The following is a 24,413-nucleotide window of genomic DNA, read 5'->3' as shown; positions in this document are numbered from 1 at the left end:
AACTCAGAAATGAGTAAGGGAGCAAATATTCACGTGGTATTCTTGGATTTGGTTATAGTCCTAACTTCCACTGAAAGCACATGGTGTGATTAGTAGGGCTTTAGGTATGCAAGAAGGACACACTTCTTTGTATCTACTCCGGGTGTATACCTGGACTTTGCTCTGAAATAAGCGTGTGACAGTGTTTCTTTTGTATAGATGTCTTAGAAAGCTCTCTAACCTGTCTTTTAGCTGTATTGCAGTAATAAGTTGGCTTTATTCCATTCACTTGTACCCTAGCACTGCAGTGATTTTTAGCCCCCTCAATTCCACATTCCTTGTGTGGTACCCTCAAAAACCTCAATGCCACTACAATGCAGGGAAGTGGTGTTGATCTATAAATGTAAGATTTAACACAAGTTTGCCTCCTGTCCCTATAAGGAAATTGGAGAATGCAACACATTTACTTGAGTTCATTTTTTGCACGCTAAATTAAATTAGCATTCTTCTGGCAAAATCTTATTAGATTTGTTGGAATGCAACATGTTACTAGTGGCTGTTGTCCAATATACTGTAGCAAAGAAGTCTGACATTCCCTGTTGTGATAGCAGGAGAAATAGTCTAAACATGTATGAGAAGCCTTGGTACCAGATCTCATGGGAGAGTAACCCAGTTGACACAATACACATGCATACTCTCCAAAATATCAGTTTTTTTCAGCAACCTAAAAAGTTGAAAACCTACATTTTAAAATACACTTTATGCAGATATATATTTAACTCATAGTTTGATATATAATGATAACAGTCAGTTTCTATAGTCTTTTCACTGTTCTCTCAATCAATGAGAATCACAGAAAACAGTCCCTACTCATTGTTAAATTGATGCTACTTTTTCTAATTCTGATACATGGTCTTGAAGGCAGCGCAATACATTTTTGACAAGCTGATCTTAGTACAATGACAGCAACCCAAGTTAAGTTGAAGAGAGGAAAGGTTTTGAGGGTTGAGATGTGGTTTAAAACCCAAACCACATACACTCATTCAGTCAGTCTACTGCAGCAAAGTCCAAATAAATTGCACTAAGCTGTTGCCAATAACTTTGGAATCGACTGACCTACACAGTGAGCTAGATGCAGAGCCATAGATTTGCAATGTGTACCCATGGATTCCCCCAAGGCAAAACCCAGTGGCTTTGAGTTTAGCTTTATTTAATTGTAGTTTACATTTATCTTGCACTTGTTTGCATATGGCAACATTAATTATTAAAACTGTTTACTGGAGTAAAATAGAAACATGTTAACAGCTATTACCCTGGCTTGCTGTGATTAAACATTCCACAAGCATTGCCGCTAGCTTTATACTTTAGCTTTACATCATGAAAGCAAGATATTGCATAGGATGGGCTAGGGGTTCCCCTGGGAAAGTTGGGGGACCCTCAGATGCACATGTGTCTTTTTCTTGTCCGTCTTTGTTTACCAGACAGAAACACACAGCAACCTGGATCTTTACTCTTGGCACAGTATGCTAAAGGTCACAGCTGTCATGAGACTCATCATTGCCTCATAGTGTTAGTAATTAGGGAAAGAATGCTATATTTGCAGTTGTCACCAGTCCATCTAGACATTATCCTCTTTAACTTCCTCCCTGATAACATTGGGCTCTGTCACTTCTTCTACAGTGCTCCCATTAGTACGGGGGCAACAGTTCTGATTTTATCATGGGCATGTTTCATGCCAGAGGCTGGTTGCCATGTAGAAGAGGTGGAAGGAGCAAGGGGAGGGTGCGAAGGAACAGATGATGATGATGATGATGACATCCTGGCTTCTGATTGTGCGTGATTCCCTCTGGTTCTATCAGCGTGTGTTACATTGAAATTACCCTCTTTGTATATCATTACTGCATTTTGTGTGTGATGGTACAGAATGAGCGAAGATGGATTGATAACCCATAGTCAAAATCGTGAAACTATTTCCCATGTACTAACATGGTTCCTTACTTCCAAGATGAGAACAATAATTGTATTCCTGTGTTTTCCCTTATCTGCAGCCTCAATGCTCATGCTCCTCACAGCACAACTGGATGTGAAACAGATTTGATTCATTTTGTAGACATTTCTTTGTCCCTATTTTTGTCCAGAGTGTTGATAATGAATTAATTCAGTCCTTGAGTAGAACGCAAAATGGACAGCTTTTTCTTTCCACAGTCAAAATAAATAATTACACTTTAGCCGGGACGTTTTCTCATTTAATTATATCTTCATTGAAAAATGATATGAGTATTGGATGGGAAGGGATGTACAGCACGTAATTACTTCTACACCCTTGCTCGTAATTCTTGAAATATTCCTTCCTCGCAATTTTCTACTCAATCACTTTGTTGATCCCTCTTTCCCTTTCAGTCTTTCTCTCAGTCTCTCTCTCTCTCTCTCTCTCTCCATGTCACACAACTTGAAGTGCCTCTTGGCCCAATTTCCCAATTAGCTGCCACAATTAGGGTAACAATGTAGTACAAGAGAACTGGGATGACACATTTAGCAACAATGGGAAGAGATGAGATGTTCCCTCTTGTCTACCCCTTATGTCACTGCAATGTATGGGCCTATTTTAGATATGTGTGGCTAATCATTAAAGTCGTTGTGTTCAATAACTTCATAAATGTATGCATTTATTCAGTAAGGCGGCTGGGCCTGTGTCAGCCACCTTTGGCCTCCTCAGTGGGAGAGTGTGCCGTAATGATGCTGCACAGGGCTTTGCTTTGTTATGTAATCCTCCCACCATCAAACATCACCACTCTTTATTATGAAGACTTGTATTAATGTAGGAGTGTGCACAAGCTGATGTGTGTGTGCATGTGCGTGTGTGACCCTATCCTCTAGGAGATGCACTTCACATCAAAATAAGGTAGATAGAAGGAAGATTGAGGTATAAACCTTTCCTCAGGGACGTGTTAGTCTTTTATCTTCCCAGAGGCGGAGAGAGCAGGGATACCTTTTTTTTTATACGAGTACCGTGTGCTTAAAGGAGGGATTCTCCCCAATTATGCTCCTTTCGTCTGGTATATTAGACTAACAGAGCCTGACGGTAAATAAAGGCAGCTGATTTTAACTGTGAGAATACTTTAAACTACTCATTCCACCATCTTTTCATGGTAGCTTTGGAATATGTTTATGTAAAACAATACGCTGACATGGTGCCCTCCTGCTGAAGCAATCAGCTCTGTATTCAAGAGACTGCAGTATAAATATGCTCTCTTTTTGAGAACATGTCTCACCGTGTTCCCAATAGCGGCTGAGCCACTGCAGAGACTTCCTGAGAATCAGTTTTTCGCTTGAGGGCTAGAACCAGTTAACAGACAGGAACTTATAACAAGGAGGATGATGACCTCTAAGTTCAGCCGACCAATATCCATGGGAACCCGAACCTCTTTTTGCTCACTCTTGTTTTTTTCTGCCACAACTACCAGAATATAAAACCATTTTTTATACACAATTTCCACAAGTCAGTATATGCTTCTTAAAGTGAAGAAACTATGGCCACACATTTCTAAAACGGTTAAGATATATGAAATGGGTAAATATTTAGATATTTGGATTATCATGTTTTAAAGGTCTCCTATTATACTGTTTTTCATAAATATATTATAGGTCTCAGATATATACAAAACATGTCTCTGAAGTGTTTGGCTACAAACACCAAACAGATCATTGTAGCATCCCTTAATCCCCTCTTTTTCAAAAGTGCTGATTCTCTGTCTGTTACTTTAGATCAGTGTTTCTCAAACTTTTTCATACCAAGGACCACTTAACCAATAAAAAAACCCTCGTGGACCACCTAACTCCAAAAATATCCAAAATCACATTGTTTTTCTAGAACAGATTACAAATCGCCGGAAAATGGTACAAACAAGTGGCAACATGTGTGAGGAAGGTGTTGCGTTGGGCTATATCATGCAATCGAAACTTAAACTTAAACTTGCTCCATTACGGAGATATTCCCGCGAGAGTGCGGAAAACTTACATTTATTTATTTATTTTAAATGTGCAATGTTACCAATATACTCACAGACTACTAGGGGGTGCTCACGGACCACCGGTGGTCCGCGGACCACACTTTGAGAAGCACTGCTTTAGATGAAAATAAAGAGCCACTCCCCTCTGAGAGATATGTGGTTAAAAGAACACAATAGCCGCGTTCACACCGCAGTACTTTTCCCACTTTAGTTCCGATATAGTTCCGAAATGTCGCGTTCACACCAAAAAGAGCCGGAACTAAAATGAGTATATCAGAAACTTTTTTACCCCCTTTTCGATCCCTGCTAGAAAGCAGGTACTTTCGTGGGAGAAAATGGTTCCTTTTTCTGATTGGCTGGGTGGAATGCAAACCACGCCCCGTAAAAGTCCAAAAAGTTTTGTGAAGCCGCCATTTTATTATCCTCGCATTGCATTATTAGCATTATTAGCATTAGCCCAGCGCAGAAACGCAGAGAGACTAACTTATGGCAACACAAAAGAAAACATGGGAGAGGTGGAGATGAGGAGGTGTCGGCGTTCTGGCGATTTACTCGGAAGGCTTCAGTAGAAGCTGGGAAGCCAGTCCCCAACTCCGGGGACTTCCGACCGGGGACTTCGGGTGGCAATATACGCCGTGAAGTTGTTTGCGGCCTGCCAGTAAACCCAAAGAAGGAGAAGAAGTGACGTCAGCGGCATCATTTGCCTAATTCTTATTCCTTGGTTATGGCTAGAAAGGATCCGTCTAGTGTAAAACTCTCGCGAGAGTTTGCAAGTCACGTTGCTGAATGTTTACGTTTGGCAGGCAGCCTTTCAGTTACGATCGTTAACATCAGTGGGCCACAGCAAATGATCGTGAGAAGCTAAACTATCTATTAATTATGTTAATGACAGGGAGTGTGATTGTTGAAATAGGGTGTTAGCGGTCTTGCTGTTCAAAGAAGAATGACAACACTGTAGATCACCAACACTGCGGTTTATTTTTTATTCACAGGCAAGTCAATGTTGTCACAGTAAAAGTCCCAAGATAGCTCCTGGTGCAATGAAATGTCCCCTTTCATTGTTTTACTATTATCCTGCTGCATGAATGGGTATGTTGCATCATGTCACTGCTGTAGATGTTTTTTCCGAGCAGCTCCAACGAGAGTTACAACGAGAACGTGACGTCATATTTACACTAGACGGATCCTTTCTAGCCATAACCTTATTCCTTCCCCAGGAACTTATTCCGGTGTGAACGCGATCTTTGTTTGTTTGTAACCTTTATTTATCCAGATTGGTCCCATTGAGATCATAGATCTGTACTTAGTTCATGAGAACTAAAGAGTTCTCATTAACTAAGTTCTCATGAACCTTTGTGGGAAAAGTACTGCGGTGTGAATGCGCCTAATGATACTCTTACCTTGGTTGGTTATTGGCTAATGCTTACACAAACCGTGAAAAAGTGAGCAAATATTTTTTCCTGAAACGGTCAGAATCTCTTTACACAGAGGGGACACATTTTTATGTATAAAAGACAGGAACAAGTGGAGTTTGCATAATAGGTGACCTTTAAGTCAAAAGGAAAAGCATGTTTGATTAACCTTATCAAATATCAGAACAGATGTTGTTGTGTGGTATGAAATAGATCAATAAATCCATACTTATACATATGTAAAAGTTTATACCCTTTTCCGTGTTCAGGCTATACAGGCTGTGTTGTAGTTAGTCGTAAATTGTGTCCCGTTTTATGGAATCAAGTTTTGCTGCAATAGCTTCAGATGCAAGTTCAGTCACGCAGAAGTGTATGAAGTTACTGTTGGTAATGAAAGTATCTGTGTTTATGTCTGACTCACTGGTATTTCTACTGTAGGTGGGCTTTGGTGCATTTAAGCCAGTTCAACTTTGACTCCTGTTGGGATACACAAGTGCACACAAACACACACACATATAACATCCTATCTACATCTTGGCACTCAACAATGCTGAGGCTTGACTGAAGATAAAAGGCATATGATTTTTAGGATGAGCTGCCAGGGTTGTTTCAGGTTAACACTGCCATATTATTCTGCCACAGCATGAATTTTTGCTGGAAGTAGATTATGAAGTGTTCTCCTGCTGTATTGATGGCCTGTGTCTGCTGCTGCAGTGTTGTGGTTGTCTCTCTGTCCCCTGGCTGTTCCTGACTGGCTGACTGGGGACCAGCTAATTGGAGGAAGCCCTGGAGGAGCACAGGAGGAGCGAGGATAGCTAGAGGAGAAGTAGAGGAAACGATGATGGTGGGAGACGTCAGGCATCATGCATTCTCTGAATATACGACTTTGTCTACAGTGTAGTATGATACTGTATCAGAGTAATGCAGAATATTGCTTATTGCTGACATGACACAAACTCTGCTCATAATCTAGTTATATTGACAATTGAAGCGTTTATTTTAAGATACTTGCATTATATAACTCTCCTGCCGCCACCATTAACTCCAGCCCCTCCCCCTTCATTCCTGTGTTTGATTTTTTATATTTGCTGTTGTAATTGATTGTCTTCTGTTTGCGATTGTAGTAATGTGTTATTTATTATTTGCATGTACAGCACTTTGGCTCGACCAAAAATCATTTTAAAATGTGCTATATAAATAAAAACTGATTTGATATAAAAATATAATGTTAAAAATTCAAGTATGACCAGGAAATGTATATTAAAACAATATTGTGATTTAAGATTAGATATTGTCTTAGATTTTGGATATCGTATTAACTTATTATTTCATTTACCCACTTACACACTATCTCACATTAATGATGTATACTGTTATTTATCAAACATCATGGTGTACATATAAAGAAAGCACCAACAATCAACCTATAACAATATTGTTGCAATATTGATATCCAGGTATTTGACCATTTTGTTTTGTAATATTCAATTTTCTCTATATTGCCCAGACTCCTTTGAAGCCTCGATGCTAATGAATGATGCCAACAGCTCCATATTAAGCTCATTAAAATGTAAACTGCTCTGTCCTTTTGCAGCCTTAATGAGCTTTTATGTCCATCATCTCATGCTCTCTAGGCTAACTACATCAATGTCAATGTACATTTCACAAATGTCACTTCTTATTCCAAGAGTATCTCACCAACTCCCCTGCCGCCACCATTAACTCCAGCCCCTCCCCCTTCATCCCACCCAGAGCAATTCTCACAACAAGTGGCAGGATGTAAGTGGAGGAAGGCATTCCTGTGCTCACTCCCATTTAAGACAACTGTTAGGGTGTCCACATACTCGGTCAATGGCCGTGTATCTGTGCAAGAAAGATTTTGTGCAGCTGAAGGAGGTTTGTGTATGTTGGAGGGAGAAAGAGAGTCATGAAGTTAATCTGGGAGACAATGAATAGAGCTTGGTGTGAGTCTGTCTCCATGCCCTTGACCTCGCCTTGCTGATAAGTGAAACCTCCGCCGCCCATTTATCTCTTGTTTTCTCTTTCAGACTATCATGGAGCAGTTCAACCCCTGCTTACGGAACTTCGTTGCCATGGGGAAGAACTATGAGAAGGCCCTTGCCAGTAAGTCCTTTTTGTCTCATTTATTTTCACCGTGCTGCCTGTTCACTGCAGGTTTAGGCTCATGGCCAAGCCAGCACTCTCTCTCCTATTACCATCCATTTATCTATCTATCTATTTGTCTTTCTAAACAAATGACAGTACAATAAACCTATATGTCAAATAGGTATGCATTATCATGTGGTGCATGTGAAAAACAGTACTGTCAGAACTGTAAGGATAGCCCTCTGTCAAAACACAACATTTACAAATGAAAATATGTGGGTATACGTTTGTCGCACACAAATCACTTTTGCATTATTATTATTCTTTTTATATATATATATATATATATATATATATATATATATATATATATATATATATATATATATATATATATATATATAATCAGAGTTTTTACTGTCCTCTGTCTTGAGACAAACTTTCCCCCAAAACGCCCCTCAACCTTAATACAGTCTGAACCCCCCTCAGTCCAACTAATAAGCAATTAGTATGCCCCCCCCCTAAGCCTGTGCTTCTCTCTGCTGACACTCACAATAACTAATCCTGGTCTTGGTGTAGGTAGGAAACAGACTGGTAGGGTCTCACTGAGCCATTAAAGACCCACTTTGCAGGATTGGCTCCACACAAGGAACTAAGAGGCTGATTTGCGGGGGCGATGGTTGGGAGCACACACTTCTACCCATATGGTGCAATCGCTGAAATGATTAAACACCAGAAATGCCAAAAGGGTTTCAGTTTAGGCCTGCTAGATCTAGATATGGACATGTTCCAGATTTCCCTACACAGCCGTAAGTCTCTAAATCTCACAGCATTTGGTAAGTGTAAAAGCAACAGATGTATACAACTGAGTGAGTCCAAATGTTCACTAAACACAGCCTGGAGTTATTATGCAAGTCCCCCAACAGATGCAAGTAGAGCAAATGATTGTTGTCCTGATTAAGGGATGTGTGCTTCTCCCACCTCTTCTATAGTGTGAAGTATACAGTAAGTGATAGATCAGTAGCTCTGAGATGAATCCCTCCCCTCTCAATTGTCTGTCTGCGTTACAATCAGAGAACCAGTAATCCTCTCCGTCTGTCCCCTCAAACATTTCATTAGACAGAAGTAAAATATCCGTATAGATCCAGCTTATCTACTCATCCACCCTTCAGCAGCCCACTCACACTCTCTCTCACACACTGCTGCAGCAGCAGATTCAGGCAAGAAGAAAGAATCTGTTGCTTGGAGATGAATTTGAAAATGTGCCTTAGCTCCTACCATCCTACACGCACAATCCCCCGACTGCACATGCGCAGACACGCACACTCACGCCTTTCACAAAGCAAGTAGGAGGTCTGTTTGGTATGATGAGGAGAAATTAGGCGTGATGCTCTAGAGGCCCTGCTCTCAGTTCTCAGGTGTTCCCCCAGCGAGAGGGAGGAAGGAGGAAATGCACACCATCTACTGCAGTTGACTCAGCTGTAATTGGGATTAGCATTTGCATATGTCCCTCTGCCTGGGAGCGGAGCTGGAGGCCTCCAGCCTGGGAGTCTTCCTCTATCACAACGCTGCATCTGTCTGCTAGAGTTAGTGTGCCCCTGCCAGGCTATTGTTGTAAATGTGTCTCTCACCTGGCAGCTGTCTGCAATCACGGGGCACATCTGTCACTTGGACCGCTGTTGAATTCACCTCTGGAAGCAGCGGCCATTATTCACTGGAGATGGGCCGATTGGCAGGCAGGGCGGAAATCACTGGAAACAGACTCCGGCCTGCGTGACCTTTGTTCGAAAGCACAGCAGCATATGGAATAATAGCGGCTGAGGTGGATATTGATCTGAGCAAACACGAGTATTCTTGATTTTTGTTTATTTAGCGAGAGAGCAGAGGAGATATGGTTGAAGATTAGGATTAACCTCACTGGTTGTTTTTGTGTTCCCTGAAGATCTAGAGCAAAGGTCAAACATTTTGGGTGTTCATGTTGTGGCGTGTCTATACACGTGTTCTAGAGACTGGACTCTTGTTTACACTAGTGACTAAACAGAGCAATTACATAACCCCGTTAGATTATAAAGGCAAGTCGATTAACATTATAACAGCTTTCATCAATCTTAGACCTCCTTTCCCTCCCCCCTTGCAGTGTCGGCCACAATTCAGCATCCAGCGTGGCAGAGGCACACTGCAGCAGTTGAAGCCTTTTCTACAGGTGTAACCTTTATCCATCCAATAATAAACAGTATCCCCGAGTCATTGTGCCACCCTGCTGTCCATTGTTAAGAAATATTGACAGAAATAAATAAATGGATTGGTAGATGGAGAGTGCAAGTGGTGGTAAACAGCATGTGGGTTGCAGCGTGACATTTCAAAATTCCTTGGTGGAACAACAATGTTTTCTCACAGCTATTGGTTTGCAAATATTAGTTGTTGTTTTTTTACGGGAAAAAAAAAGCACAAATATTGATTCAAATCATCAGATAACATAACGTTAAACACGCTTAAGCAAGTATCTCACTTTAATCATAGATGTAACAATGGACAAAAAGGGTGTCCTGTTGTTTTCTGGAAAAGTAATTCTGAGCAACATTAATTCTGGCTCTACTGAATATATAGGTGAAATGGCTTATACCTAGTGCCAAAAAACCCTATTAAATAATCAACTATCTTACATACATTTTGTGGTCATAATAAAGCAACTTTTTGATAATAAACCTCCTTTACTTGTAACGCTAAGCCATAAACAAAATGCATTTTGGTGCTCGTGTTGCTTCCCCATCAAGCACAGATTATCTGTCTGAAATGTCCTCATTGTAATTTCCTCTTTGCAATCAAGCACGCAGAATGCAAGCAAGATGATGTTCAGTAATTACTTAGCAACATCAGTGTTGCTTATTATCTTGTGGCCAGAAGCTGTGATTCACTGCTTGAAAAACATCTGAGTAAAACCAGAAGTAGAAGGAAAGGGTGTAAATGTTTCCGCGTCACTGACCAGACTGCTGACGTCATTGTTGACACAAAGCTAAGATGTATTACAGTTTGAAGAGGCACTCTGCGCTGTTACTTTAAGCTGTGTTTCTTATCCTACTTTCTTTTTGTTCTTGCTTCTCTTTGTCTCTAGATGTGACGTTTGCGGCTAAAGGCTACTTTGATGCTCTGGTGAGAATGGGTGAACTTGCCAGTGAAAGTCAAGGATCCAAAGATTTGGGTAAGTGACAATTACCTGATGACCAGCTTCTCTTTCTGCGATTTCTCTCCTTTTCTTTCTTTTTGTTGGCTACACCGGCCTACAACAGCAGCATCAGTTATTCACACGCACATACAAGGACTCACAAACACACACACAATCTAACATCAGCTTTAGCGGTGGCAGGGTATCAGTTAATTTGATTGTATCCTAGAAAAAGTAACTGTCAGGGGAAGAAAAAGGTAGCAATAATAAATGGAGTACGGTCAGCACAATGAGCTCGTAGCTGAACATCATTTATTTAATAATGGTAGGGACTATGGTAACACCTTTTCATCCGAGCTGATTGGAAAATACCTTTTTATGTGACAGGTTAGGAAGTTGTATTTATTCTGTATGAAAAAATACATGGTTCTACCAGATGTTGGAAGTGTTGCACCTCATGACATGTCAATAAGCTGTGCCTCTTTGAGTGTTCTGGTTACAAACATGGAGGTCAATTGGCAACCAACACCTGGTCCTCTTACAGTGAGTTGTTTCCTAGGTGATGGCTGACTCTCAGTGTGTCCTTATTTGCTGTCACCAGCCCATGGGAAATCAGCTCTTGTTTGAAGAGATTTCCTTTGCGCTGATTGTGCTTTCAACTGCCTGATCTGCGTGGAAGTAGCTGTTGATTTGACGGGGCCTTTGTTGCTGTGGAGCTGAAATATAGTTTGGGTTTCCTCCAGCCCAGCCAACAGGGATTCACATGAAAGTGCTCTCAGGATGTTTTATTCAGAACGCGACCCCTCTCTTTCTCTCTTTATCTCTCTATCTTTGTGAGGTTTTTCATTGATACAGCAGGTACTGTACTCTGTGCCTCACTTGGGCTTTCCCCAGCCAAAATCCACAGTCACAAGCAGCTGATCTAATCTCTGCTTGCGCCCCACAACACTGTGACTTAATAGCAAGGAGGTATTCTATAGAACACAAGTTATCTGAAAATATGTGTTTACATTACTGTGTTTGCTGGTCAACCCGCACTCGTTGTTACTCATGTTGCCATGGCAATTTAGAAAATCGTGCGTGTGGAAGTATACACCTCTTTTGTCACAAGTGTATGAGAGAACTGAAAACTGATTTCATTTTCAAAAGCCGTGCCTGGAGGAAGATCTGTGAGGGAGTGGATATTTAATATGACTCATCCTCTGTGTCTTTTACATCCATCTGTTTTCCTCTGTGTTCATCAGCTGAATCTCGCCGTGCAGTTGTAAGTTGAAAGGTTGTGGTGTAGCTAGTATGATATAGGTCCCTGTTGTTTATTACCAGCCTCCAGCTAAATACACCAGCTACAGTACACCCGACACTCCTCTGCATACAACCGTGTTTCCCAAGGGGGGGGGGGGGGGGGGCTTAGGGCTGTTTTATTTTCCAGCCACCTGCTCTCAACTTTTTGGAGTCCCCACCCTGAGGTCGGCACCGATGCCCTAACCTTCTGTCAAACCATGTGCAGGGAGTCCCAAAGAGTTTCCTGTTTAACTGATAGAGGACAGAAATATCCACATATTGGAGAGAGCTGGAGGGTAGCCAAACACAGCTCTTGTGCTAAAATAAAGAATACAGATGCAAAGAACTTGCTTAAATATATCAATATATTAAAGTAAATGCTTTCAAATCTCTCTTTTTGAATTAATCGTGTTCTGATTTTATACATCCTAAAATATGTTTTCACCTAAAGGTCACCTATTGTGCAAAATATACTTTGTCATGTCTTTTATACATAATCATGTGTCCCCTCTGTGTAAAGAGATTCTGAAAGTTTCAGGAAAAAGGATGCACTGTATTTTTGTCCTGATCCATTTATATAAAAACCTGTCTGAAAATGAGCTGATTTTGACCACTTTATGATGTCATAACGATTTTCTGGCTTGTGTAACCATTAGCCAATCACCAACCAAGGTGACCCCCACCCACCTTATCACCTGCATTTCCTCCTAGAGCAACATTGTGTTCTTTTTAACCTTTTAAGCCCTGAGCCTGTTTTTCAGGTTTCAGGCTCAAAAATGACATTCCCAAATGACTATATCTTCCCTTCTAAAAGGGGTAAATTATAATCTTTTTTCTCAAAGCAATGATACACCTATGAGTTGGATGTAGAAAAGTCAGAATCAATATAGATGTTTTTATTTTCAAGTAAATTCACATTCATTGTTTGTTGAATGTTAAAAAACCCTCAGACGCTGTTTCTTGCAAGATGTTGCGGGAGCCCCCGGGGGTGGGCGCTCCCGGGGGCGGGCGCTCCCGGGGGCGGGCGCTCCCGGGGGCGGGCGCTCCCGGGCTTAACAGGTTAACCATATCTCTCAGAGGGGCGTGGGGAGTGGCTCCTTATTTTCATCTAAAGTAACAGACAGAGGCCGTTTCTCAATGGCGAGGAAACTGGCTTCCAAGCCAATGTTTCAAGGATACTACGAAGTACTACGAAGGACTGTTCCAATCTCCAGCATACTTGGAATTCCACCGAGGCCGCGTCCTTGGTTTGGGGGTAATTTCGAGGCTGCACATGGGTAGACTTCGCGTCCTTCAAATCCCCATAATGCTTTGCGCACGGACCAATTTCCCCAAATCTGTGGCGGAAAAATGTAAGGCTCTCATATGACGCACACCTGCACACTTGCTAGCCTGTTCCACTCTTCGTTTTCCGATTGCCAGGAAGGATTCTTGCCTAGCTTCTGAAGGAAGTGACTCGGAAGAAATGTGCTACCAAGCAAGCATCCTCGCGATTGAGAAACGGCCAGAGAATCAGCGCTTTTGAAACAGGGCTGAAACAGAGGGTTTCATGGGATGCTACAGTGCATGATCTGTTTGGTACTTCCAGCCAAACACTTCAGAGACATTTTTTTTTTGTATATAATTGAGAACTATAATATATTGATGAAAAAGAGTATAATATAGGGGACCCAAGATAAAGTAAATACATTCCCATACCATTATGTCCGAATAGCTGAATTCATCTGCATGTAATGTGTGTATGTATCAAAATAAAAATAAAAAGAACCCTAAGGGAAAATTAAAGCTTGGAAACAGGTATATCTTTTTGGTCTCAGGCATTGTTTGCTTGTCCCTTTTTATCTCCACCTGGTTCCGTTCAGATGCTGTATGTATCCCCTCGATAACCTTACAGAGATGGATATAAGTGTAAACTCAGGATTCAAAGCATCGTGTGGGGAACCCAAGTGATCATAAACATTCCATCCAATACTTTCCACATCAGTCACATAATCAGTTGGCATCAGGTGAAACAGGTATGTTTAAAGAGTTATTGAGTTTGCTGGCTGATTATACTAAAAAGATAAACATTATTTTCAATGGCTTGTTTGTATTTGCGCGTGTTCACACATTTATATGTGTTTTTGAGCTCTTCTTGCACCTCTTTAAAGCCTGTTAACTCCACAGAGCCTTAGTAAGAGACGGGCTGCAAATGGTCCCACCTACACATCCAAGAGTCGGCAGCTGCTCACCATCTCTTTCTTTCTCCTGTTTGTCACACATGTAAACATTAGGCCTAAAGCAGGAAGTGAAATTACTTTTAGAAATAATGCTCTCTGTTGCTGTGTTCATCGACCAAACAACATGCATTATACCCTGGCTCGAGTCTTACTCATTCTTTTAGAACACAGTATGTTGCCACAGGAATGTCCCATTGTCCCCTTGTGTGTATGTACTGTATGTGCATGCATGTCTTTATGCCTGTTATACTTACAGTACATAGTTGTGTGCATTTTCTGTCCTTGGATCTCCTGTTCTTTCTAACTGTTTAAACAGTATGAGTGCTCTTTAATCCACTTGTGTATATCTCTGCCTAAAGAGACAGAGTCTCTCTCTTTCGCCAGCCCCACTCCCACACACTCCCTCCCACATATCCTCCTCTGGTTGGGCTAATCATCGCCTGTCACTTTGCCACCCACACACACACATGCATGCATGCATGCATGCACGTGCGTGCACACACACACACACACACACACACACACACACACACACACACACACACACACACACATACACATACACATACACATACACATACACACCTGCCCTCCCTCCCTCTGTCTCTGTCATACTCCTCTTCTTTATCCCTTCTTGTGAAGTAGGAGTGAGCTTTCATTACAGTGACATGTGACTTTCCAACCCTTATAGGGAAACACATGAATTTGGAATTTGTAAGACTGGATACGTTTACGATAATCGTAACCGACCAGCTTTGCTCCTTTTTGTTTTCTTTATTGATGTATCCCTCTGTTATGGAGCTTGTTATTTATGACTAGAGTCACAAACTAAATAGGCACATCACAGGTTTGAAGTCCTCCTGAAATGACTAGTTCTTTCATTTCAGTCAGACAACTCACGTGTTCTTAATATGTTTATTATAAGCAGCATATAGTTTGAGTTTGGCGTCTAGGCTCGGGCCTCATCACTCCACAGATTTACAAAGAACATTGAGTGATGATTAGATAACTATCCCCCGAGCCTACAGGTGGAGCTGGGGTGGAGCTGGGGTGGTGGTGGGGCAGGAAAGCAGCAGCAACAATAAACACAGCAGCAGCAGCAGCAGCAGCAGCAGCAGGAACATGAACGTAGCAATAGCAAGTGGACACAGCAGGAGCAGCAGCAGCAGCAGCGAGGCAGAGGCAGGGAGACCTGGCAGCATGTTTAGGAGAATGTGTTTGGTTGGTTGTAAGAGGGACGAGGTGTGTCACGTGTTAATGTATCATTGGTGCTCGAGTTGACTGCCTGAACTAGCTCGCAGGCTTCGCCCCATTTATCATCATTTCTAGCTACTTTATTTTTGTTGTAACTGACAGAAGTCCAACCAATCAGGTAACTATGGCACACATGTCAGTTTAATCAGCTAGCATGCAACCAAGTGTTGTGTAGATTAAAGATAACATTGTCTCCATAAATCACATTGAAATGTACAGTTTGTTTAACTTATAACATAGTTCACTTCATACCTTTTTTTAATTTGGACACAGCATTTAAAATGCCTCAGCAGCTTTATGTGACAAGTTGATGTTATTGTATGACAGTTCTATTTTACATACTCAGAAACAAACTTTAGTCACATTTTCACATGTAGACTTTTATATTCCAAACTACATTTTCTTCTTCAAATGGCTTAGCGTGGCTCTCAATTCTTGTTAGCGAACAGCAGAACAATAGACTGGTAATCTGACCCATTGCATGCCTTGCTGCCCACCCACGTGCACCGTGGAGTACCAATCATGGCCTGCTGAGCTCACTGTAAAATCTTACCTTGTACAGTTGACTACAGATAGTTATTCTTTTCATGTTCAGACTGAATCTTTAGTAAAAATGACAGCACTGCATCATTGCTGTGAGACCCAATTGTATTTGAATATAACGTTTGACATACCTGAATATAAGTCACTAACAAATAGTGAAGAGGTTATGTATAATCAGCTGAAGAAAATAGGGTTCTGGCTTGCTGGTATGGTAAGCCTGTCCTCAGGTGGAGTGGAGTGGAGAGCTACTCTGTGATTGGCTGGTTGTGCTTCTGTTTTACTAGATGGTGTTTCACTGTTGACTCTAACTGGACATTAGCCCAATGCTGGTGAATGTATGTAACACAGGAATGTATTTTATATTCGCTATGGCTTCCCTTCATCCTGTGATTTGGTTAACAATTGAAAATGCATTCCCTCTCGGGCCGTTTGGCTGATTATTCTGTTTTCAACAACCTGGGCAGGAATGTGAAGTGCTTACAGTTCAGCCTCCCCAGCCAGAGGAAATCACGTATCTTTCTCCCCTCTCATCAACCTCTAAACCCCTATTAATTGCCACATTTTAATAACACACATGTATGATTCAGCACAAAGACTTGTCTTTTGGGAAATTACAAGCACTAGAGAGACGGAAGAGATCATATTATGTACTTAAGCAATGGAAAGCTTAGGTTGCTGCTTGGAAAAAGCTTCAAGAAAAAAAAGGATCTCAGAGCCCACCCAGTAATTACCTGAGAAAAATAAGGTCCTCACCGGGTCTGAAAAGTAAGGTAGAATGATTGCCTTTTTTAGGTTAATCTTGTTAAAAGCAGAGGTAAACTAGATGGTCGAAGTGTTAACTTTGACATGCATTATTTGAATGAACACCCACAAGTACACATACTGTGTACACAGAGCTCTCTCTACCTCTCTGACTCCCCTCTCTCTCTTCAGTCTGGCCTACCTCTCTCCTCTTCCAGCACCTGCCCCTATTTAAATGAGAGCAGAGGAGCTCTTTTCTTAGCTCTGTCCCAACATCCCAGGGGCCCCTGCCTTCTCCTGCTCTATTTCTGAGACTCGCACTGCATGATGGGAACCCAGTGGCCCCCCACACTCTCCATCTACACACATTCACGTTGCCCTTCATTTGTTCGTGGCAGGTACATGTGCTGAAGGTGAGCTTGGATACGGCTGGGATGGACATAGACAACACTGCAATGAAATCTCTTTCTTTAGTGAAAGGAATGAAATCATTTATTTACTAGTATAAGGCTTCGTGCTGTATTTTGCATATGTTTATTGTTGTAACATGGGCGTTTTGACCTAAACTAATTCTCAGTGCAATAGTTTAGGTAGCAGCAGCACAGTTATTTTTTTGTCCTTCCTCACTCGTGCAGACCTTGATTGACCCTGGTATCTTATGGCGTTAATCTGGCTAGATCAAATCACACACACACGCGCACACACACACACACACACACACACACACACACACACACACACACACACACACACACACACACACACACACACACACACACACACACACACACACACACACACACACACACACACACACACACACACACACACACACACACACACACACACACACACACACACACACACACACACACACACACACACACACACACACACACACACACACACACACACACACACACACACACACACAGAGAGAGTCACTTAGCCTCTCCTTGAATCTCCATTCCTCAACAGGTAGGTGCATGATTCTGCGTTTTGTCTTATTGCCTTCTCTTGAATTCTCTGATTCACAGCTTTGGAAAAGTATGGCATGCAAGTTTAATTCAGGTTCTTGTTTGTAACATTTAAGGTATCACTTGTTTTTGCTCCTCTCAAGGGATCTTCCCTATTGGGTTATTTGCCCTCAAACTAAATATCTTTCCTCTTTCATGTTGCACTTCCTTCACTTTTAACTTCATATCTGGAGTCTAAGGAAACTTTTTTGTAAATTGGGGAGAACAACAACGAAAACATCCAGATCATTTTAAAGGATTACGCGCACAGGGGATTTATTTCCCTGTGCCTCTTACTTGGCTTTCTCCTTTGTCCCTCTGCGCTGCTCCTGGGTTGTAAGATGAGTCAAAGTGGCTTTAAGTCATCATTCATACTTTCAGCGACTAGTTATTAAAAAATGTTTTCCTGCAATTCTGCAATAATCTAAGTTTCTCTCAGGGACACACTGTAATGAAAGTTCAAGTCATGGATTCTTTGTGTGGCTTTGCTCAGGTTTCCATGACCTTATTAGACCTCCATTATACAATGACATCTTGTTTCATATGTGAAGATTATAAAATATAAGTTGTCCTTGAACAACCAGCTATAGTTCATGACCCCAGCAACTTGCTAAATACCAGCCAACGAATAAACTCTGGACCAATCAGCAACTATGCAGTGTTATTAGTTTATGCATAATAAGGAAAATATGTATTGTAGTGCTGATGTTGTAAAATGAATCCAATGTTCTGCTCCACTTCTCAATTGTTTTTTTGTCCATACAAACCGCTCCCATGAGGCTTTGAAAGCCATTCTGTGACTGAAGTCTCATGATATATTTTGTTTCTCATTATTAAAATAACTGTTACTGTATGCTTTATTTGTTAAAATGTCTAAGAAAGTAAAACTTGTACAGCTACTTCAAGTGTACTCTTTCATCTTAGAACACCGAAAACCGGTCAAACCAGGTGGAACAGCGGCTTCAAAAGAGGCCAGGATTTAGCTCACTGATACCAGATGGTTTGGATTTGTTGCATCAGTCTTACCCAGTAGACAATGCACGGCAAGCTATCTTGTATTATAAATGCAAAGATTACTTGCAATAGCGCTGACAGCCCACTTTAGTTTGGCAGGCTAACATGACCACTGTTAAGCCTTCATCATGGACCAAAAGCATGACACCATTGCTGGACAAACTTATATTGGGCTAGTAGGTTGAACAGCTGTGATAGCTGTGCTCCCAACTTCAGTACCATACAGTAAGTGATTTACTGCGTATGAAATCAGTTTTCTCCTAGGAAAGGCTTTGCGAATGAACAAAAATGAAAACAAGTTCAAAAGGAGTTCATCATCCAGTTCACAAAACTACAGAGTGTGTGTGTGTATGTGTGAACAAGGGATGGATGAAGTGTAAACATAAACTGCCCTCACTCCCAGATTAAGTGTGTTTATAAGTTGTCGTTTCACAGGGAGGGTACTCGCAACCATGTAAACAAACACACACACACATACACACTCACATGGCCACCCGGACTCTCTGCTTTTACCCACGTCTGGCAAGTGTTTCTGCTGCCCCATTATTCTTGCCACCTTGTTTGTTTCTCTTGTGATTTGTCATGCTATATAGGCAGGTGTAACATCATTGTACACACACACACACACACACACACACACACACACACACACACACACACACACACACACACACACACACACACACACACACAGTGGGATCACTCCACTCTCCTTTCCAGGGTAGTGTACAGTAAATGCTGATTTGAGGATAGCTGATAGTAGTGTTGGAGATCTTTGAACAGTGTTTTGTAACACAACACTCTGCAGCCGCTGTCCCTCATCTAGCAACTTCTCCCATGGCAACGACCCTAGCATTATCCTGCTTCCATGACAACCCGTAGTGAATCCGACTGGACCTTCACCAGTGATTCAGTTTCTCTCAATCCACCTCCATTCTCTCCCTCCCTCCCTCCAACTCTGTGTCTCTTGTTCTCTCTGTTCAACATTGCAAACTTCCTGTTTTTATTTATTTTTCTGCTTCCCAGCCCACATTCTGTTATTCTGTTTTTCTTTCACTCTACCTGTGTGGGTGTATCATTGCCTCTGTTACACAAGCAGTCAATAGCATCTACACCAGCTGATGTCATACTTCAGGGGACTTTCTGTTCGGATGCACCCAAGTCCATGTCCATGCTTCCCTCTATGACTCAGTGGTTTAAGCTAGCGGGCATGTGGCTGCATGTTGCTAAGCTGCAGGTGCAGATCAACCTGAGCTCACCTCCTTACAAAGAAACTATTGTTTTCTCTCAGCCAGGGAAACAGGCAGGGTTGAAGCGGGTTTGCAAATATTGATGCAGTAATGACAAGTATTCAAGAGTTGAGTTGCTGGTGTGTGTTTTTGTATCCGCGTGTCGAATTGTTCATTCGATGCGTGTTCTTGAGCTTGTCACTGTGGCTATCGATCTATCTGTCATGACGCCTCCCGCTGGTATGCGGATATCCTCGTCAGGCTGGCAGCACTTACAATCGTTCTCACTGGTTGAGTCAAGCCCGCTAGATAATCTTCTGCTCGAAACAATAACATTGCTCAGCGTGTTCAAATGTTCCACATGAAGCCATCTTTATTGATTCCTGATTGAATTATCTGCTGTTAACTGCCCCTGAAGGTTGCACTACAATTTTCTGTGTTGTGTGATATGATATCCAAGTTGCCATGGTAACTGTTTGCATTTCGAAGTGTGAATGTTTATTAGTTTTTTTATGTCGTTGGCTCATGCATTGAATAGGAATCAGAAGAACAGATGAAATCTCTTGCAGATTCATTCCCTTTGCGGCTTCTTGCAAACCCCCTGTCCTGCTTGTGTGTGTGTGTGTGTGTGTGTGTGTGTGTGTGTGTGTGTGTGTGTGTCTCTCTCTCTCTGTCTCTCTCTCTCTCTGATGGCTGCTCATTTGTTAATTGATCCAGCTAGTTGCAGCAGACAGAATGCCAGGGTGTATAAGCCTGAAGGGCGGTGATTAGGGATGAGTATCTTTAAGCTGCTTAGCAGGCCTGCTGGGAACTGACAGGATGCTTTGGTCTGCTCCTGTGAGGCTCCAGATCAGCAGGTTGCACCATGGGAAAAAGGCCTGACTGTCTTGGGAATACAAGAGTTGTATTGCAAGTTGTCACTGAATTTAACGTCGTTACAAAATGTAAAATATACATTTCCCTTACACTTTGCACTTTATTCTGTTGCACACGCTTGTTTCCGGTGATGAACAAGTCAACAAGATGGTCAAAATAGAATTTTCCTAATTTGTAGCTCATTATTTATATCAGCGTTAAACCACTGTTTTAAAAGGTAAATCGTTGTGCACAATGTTGAGCTTCAGGAATTCATCCTTTAAGCATCAATAATATTTTCTTTTCTTTTTTTTTTTAAATAAACACTTATGCAGTTGTAAGCATTTACACATGTGTGACGATATAGTGAAACACATTTGGTTATAAGAAATATGTTGCCATAGGAGACGATAGGAAACAATTTATTTTTATTCAAACTAAATCTCATTGTTTCTGCTTACAATATGTCAAAGTATGGTATAAACCATTCAATGTTGATACACTGTTTATAAATGCTGAGGTGTATAGGGGGACATACATTTACAGAACTAAACATTTTTACCAGCTCTTAAAGGTCCCATGTCATGCTTTTCCGGTTATTACCCGTCCCCTTGTGTGTTTATGAAGGTTTTTATGCATGTAAACGGTCTGCAAAGTCACAAACCCTCAAAGTACACCCTGTAGCGAGTAAAACTCTAACACAGAAAAGACCTGTCTATGCTGCCCCAGAACGCCTCGTTGGAGATTTCTCTTTTTTTTCCTGAGTACATTGACGTCACCATACCCAAATGGATCAATCCGTGGAGCTCCACACACACACACTCACTCACTCACTCACTCACTCACTCACTCTCTCAGCGGCGAAACTGTGACGCGCTGGGGGGGTGCTAGTGGTGCTCCCACGCAGGAAATGAACCCAGCTCACACTGTCCGCTCCTCGCAGCACCGAGCCGCACAACGTCCCACCAACACGACACCCAGACCCCATGCAGCATTCTCATCTGTTTGTCATTGCTGGTGTCATTTTCTGGTTGCTAACAAACACCATTGTAACTCATAATCACTGATGTTCCGCTGTAACGGTGGTGGACTCATCAGAGCACAGTGGGCTCACAGGGAGGGGGGTGCGGGTGCTAGTGGAGCCTCGCAGATGGGAGTGCTGCAGCCCCCTCGGCCCCCCCCCCCCCCCCCCCCCCCTTCCCGCGTCCATTCGCGATGTCTCGCAGATCCCACGCAGCAAGCAGGAAATGAACCCAGCTCACACTGTCCGCTCCTCGCAGCAGCGAGCCACGCAACGTCCCGCCAACACGGCACCCAGACCCCACGCAGCATTCTCATCGGTTTGTCATTGCTGGTGTCATTTTCCGGTTGCTAATGCCATTGTAACACATAATCACTGATGTTCCGCTGTAACGGTGGTGGACTCACAGGGAGGGGGGGCCAGGGGCTCCAACAAGCCGTGTAGGACAGAGAGTGAATACACATAATATACAGAGATGCTGTATGAGAAACCAATGTGAGTTTGGAACATTGCACAATGTAAATCTCTTCTAGTTTACCTCAACAATGGAATTATGATCAGTAGAAATGGCCATGACATGGGACCTTTAATATATTTTTAAGAGTAATACTTACTTATTATATGTTCTGTCTCTCATAAAGCTCCTACCTGCTTCAATGTCTGTCTGTAGCTATTTGCATTGTACGTGCTGTGTGTTGAGATGAAGACCACTCCAAAGCCCTTTGGTGAAGACTAAGTTTGTTCTGGAACCCCTTCAGCTAGTTTTGATTCATTTTCGAAACCTTTTGAGATCAATTGAGATGTACTCTTACAGGCTCGTTTTAAAAGAGGACACAGCAGGGGGAGATTAGAAAATCTGTTCTCTAAGTGTTGCACTTCAGTGAGCAGCTCCTACTCACAAATGTCCCCTGTTTCAGAAAGCGGATTTATTGAAAACTCTTAAATGTGTTAACCTAAGAAAACTCTTGGTTTTCATTTCCAGTAAGAGAGGTAATTTAAACTCCTGGTCAGTTACCATGGCAACCACGGTGACTCTGTGAACCCTACCTGCTTGCTGGCAGGTTTTAGACAACATCCCGAGTTCCTCTCCGACTCTTCCCTGATTCAGAGCCAGACCGTTTTATTTTCCGTTGCTTCAGTCACTATCATGTTGAGGCGTGTTTATTAGCAGAGATTTACTGTATGTCAGAATCAAAATCCAGGTTAAATATAAGAATTGCTATTACTCTTTGATCTTTTTATTATTATAGAATATTCCGTTTCTGCTCCTTGTGTTTTAACTCTTTCAGATTGAACCTGAGCAAATACATTCAAAATATATTTTGATAATGTGTAATGTAGGGTCTAATTCATAGTCAGATGTCAACACTTGGAGGACATTTAAGTCTTTGTAAATTATGAATATAGACAACATTGAATACAATTATGTTGTATCAACTATTCATGCATCAATATCTCAGCACCTTCTGGATTACAATGGAGGTTCTGATCAGCTTTTATTTAACTTAGAGTTCAGGCTTATGCTCAGAGACTAATAAACCTGCTTTTTGAAACAGGCCCCAGGACATACTTTTCTGTACGCTGAATGCATTACATTGCACTGCTGTTCAGTCTTTGTCAACAGTTGGCTTTTTTTATTAAACATTTTAAAGATTTTATTTAATAGCTATTTAATCATTTTAAATGGAGCCTTGCGAATAATAGATTTTTCAATGTTCATAAATATTACAACAGCATAATGAGATGTTTTGTCATTAGCCACTTATTTGCACTATTAATCTTCACTGAGTTAAGTCTTCTCACGAAAAGCAATAACTTAATTATTAACACAATCAATATAAAGCAATACAACTGATATCACATGCTTTCAAAAGGCGATAACATGTTAGAGCTAAAGCTAAGGGGCTTTGGACTTTTTGGTCATTGAAATGTATGTGCCTTGTTTTCCTGTACATGCAGATATCACACTGTCTTTCCACCAGGTCTATATGTGTCCTTCGCTCAATGTCGCTCTCTGTGTTCCTTTTCTTGCCAATGCACTGCATATTCAGAAGAGGCAGCCTGTAGGTATATGACAATCAAAAACTCTCGCTAGCTGCATGCCCCTCCTTAACTCTTCCCTTTTGGTTATTTCCTTTTTGTACTCCTTTTTGTGTGGAGACTTTAACCTTTCTTTGAGGTGTTTTGTTTTGTACTATAAATCACATTGCCTGATGTTAAAAGTAATCAAAGAAAGAAAGTACAAATGTTTGATCACCACGAGACATCAGCACTTAGAGCCTTGACGAACCAGAATTTAATTTTAAGCATTTTGTCTCCCCCATATGTCATACTTGTCATCACTTGTTATTGTTTCATTTTCCCTGTTTTCTGTTGTCTTGTACCCAAAAAACAAACGTTCATCTTGTTGTTTGTTGTCCCAGTTACAAGTCACGTGTCCTGTGCGTTTGTGTATCTCGTAAAACTGCATGAGCTTTGCACGCTGGGGTTTCTCTGTCTTCTCTCTCTTTCTTCCCTCTCTATAGCTCTCTTCCTCTCTTCTTTCTGTTTCTCTGCTCTAGGAATGCTTG

At 41.6% G+C, this 24,413-nt stretch overlaps 1 protein-coding gene across 5 annotated transcripts in view; it reads left to right on the top strand.

Annotated features, from left to right (window-relative positions):
* LOC307016354 (BAR/IMD domain-containing adapter protein 2-like) overlaps positions 1-24,413 on the top strand; it is a 53,185-nt gene that overhangs the window by 7,539 nt on the left and 21,233 nt on the right. For all 5 annotated transcript variants that reach the window (XM_079645413.1, XM_079645416.1, XM_079645414.1 and 2 more), the window contains exons 2-3: positions 7,450-7,525; positions 10,620-10,706. In XM_079645413.1, coding sequence (XP_079501539.1) covers positions 7,450-7,525; positions 10,620-10,706 — 163 coding nt within the window. The remainder of the gene's footprint in view (positions 1-7,449; positions 7,526-10,619; positions 10,707-24,413) is intronic.

The sequence above is a fragment of the Notothenia rossii genome (assembly GCF_949606895.1).
Source record: "Notothenia rossii genome assembly, chromosome: 8".
NCBI lineage: Eukaryota > Metazoa > Chordata > Actinopteri > Perciformes > Nototheniidae > Notothenia > Notothenia rossii.
This window is presented reverse-complemented; position numbering and strand designations above follow the sequence as displayed.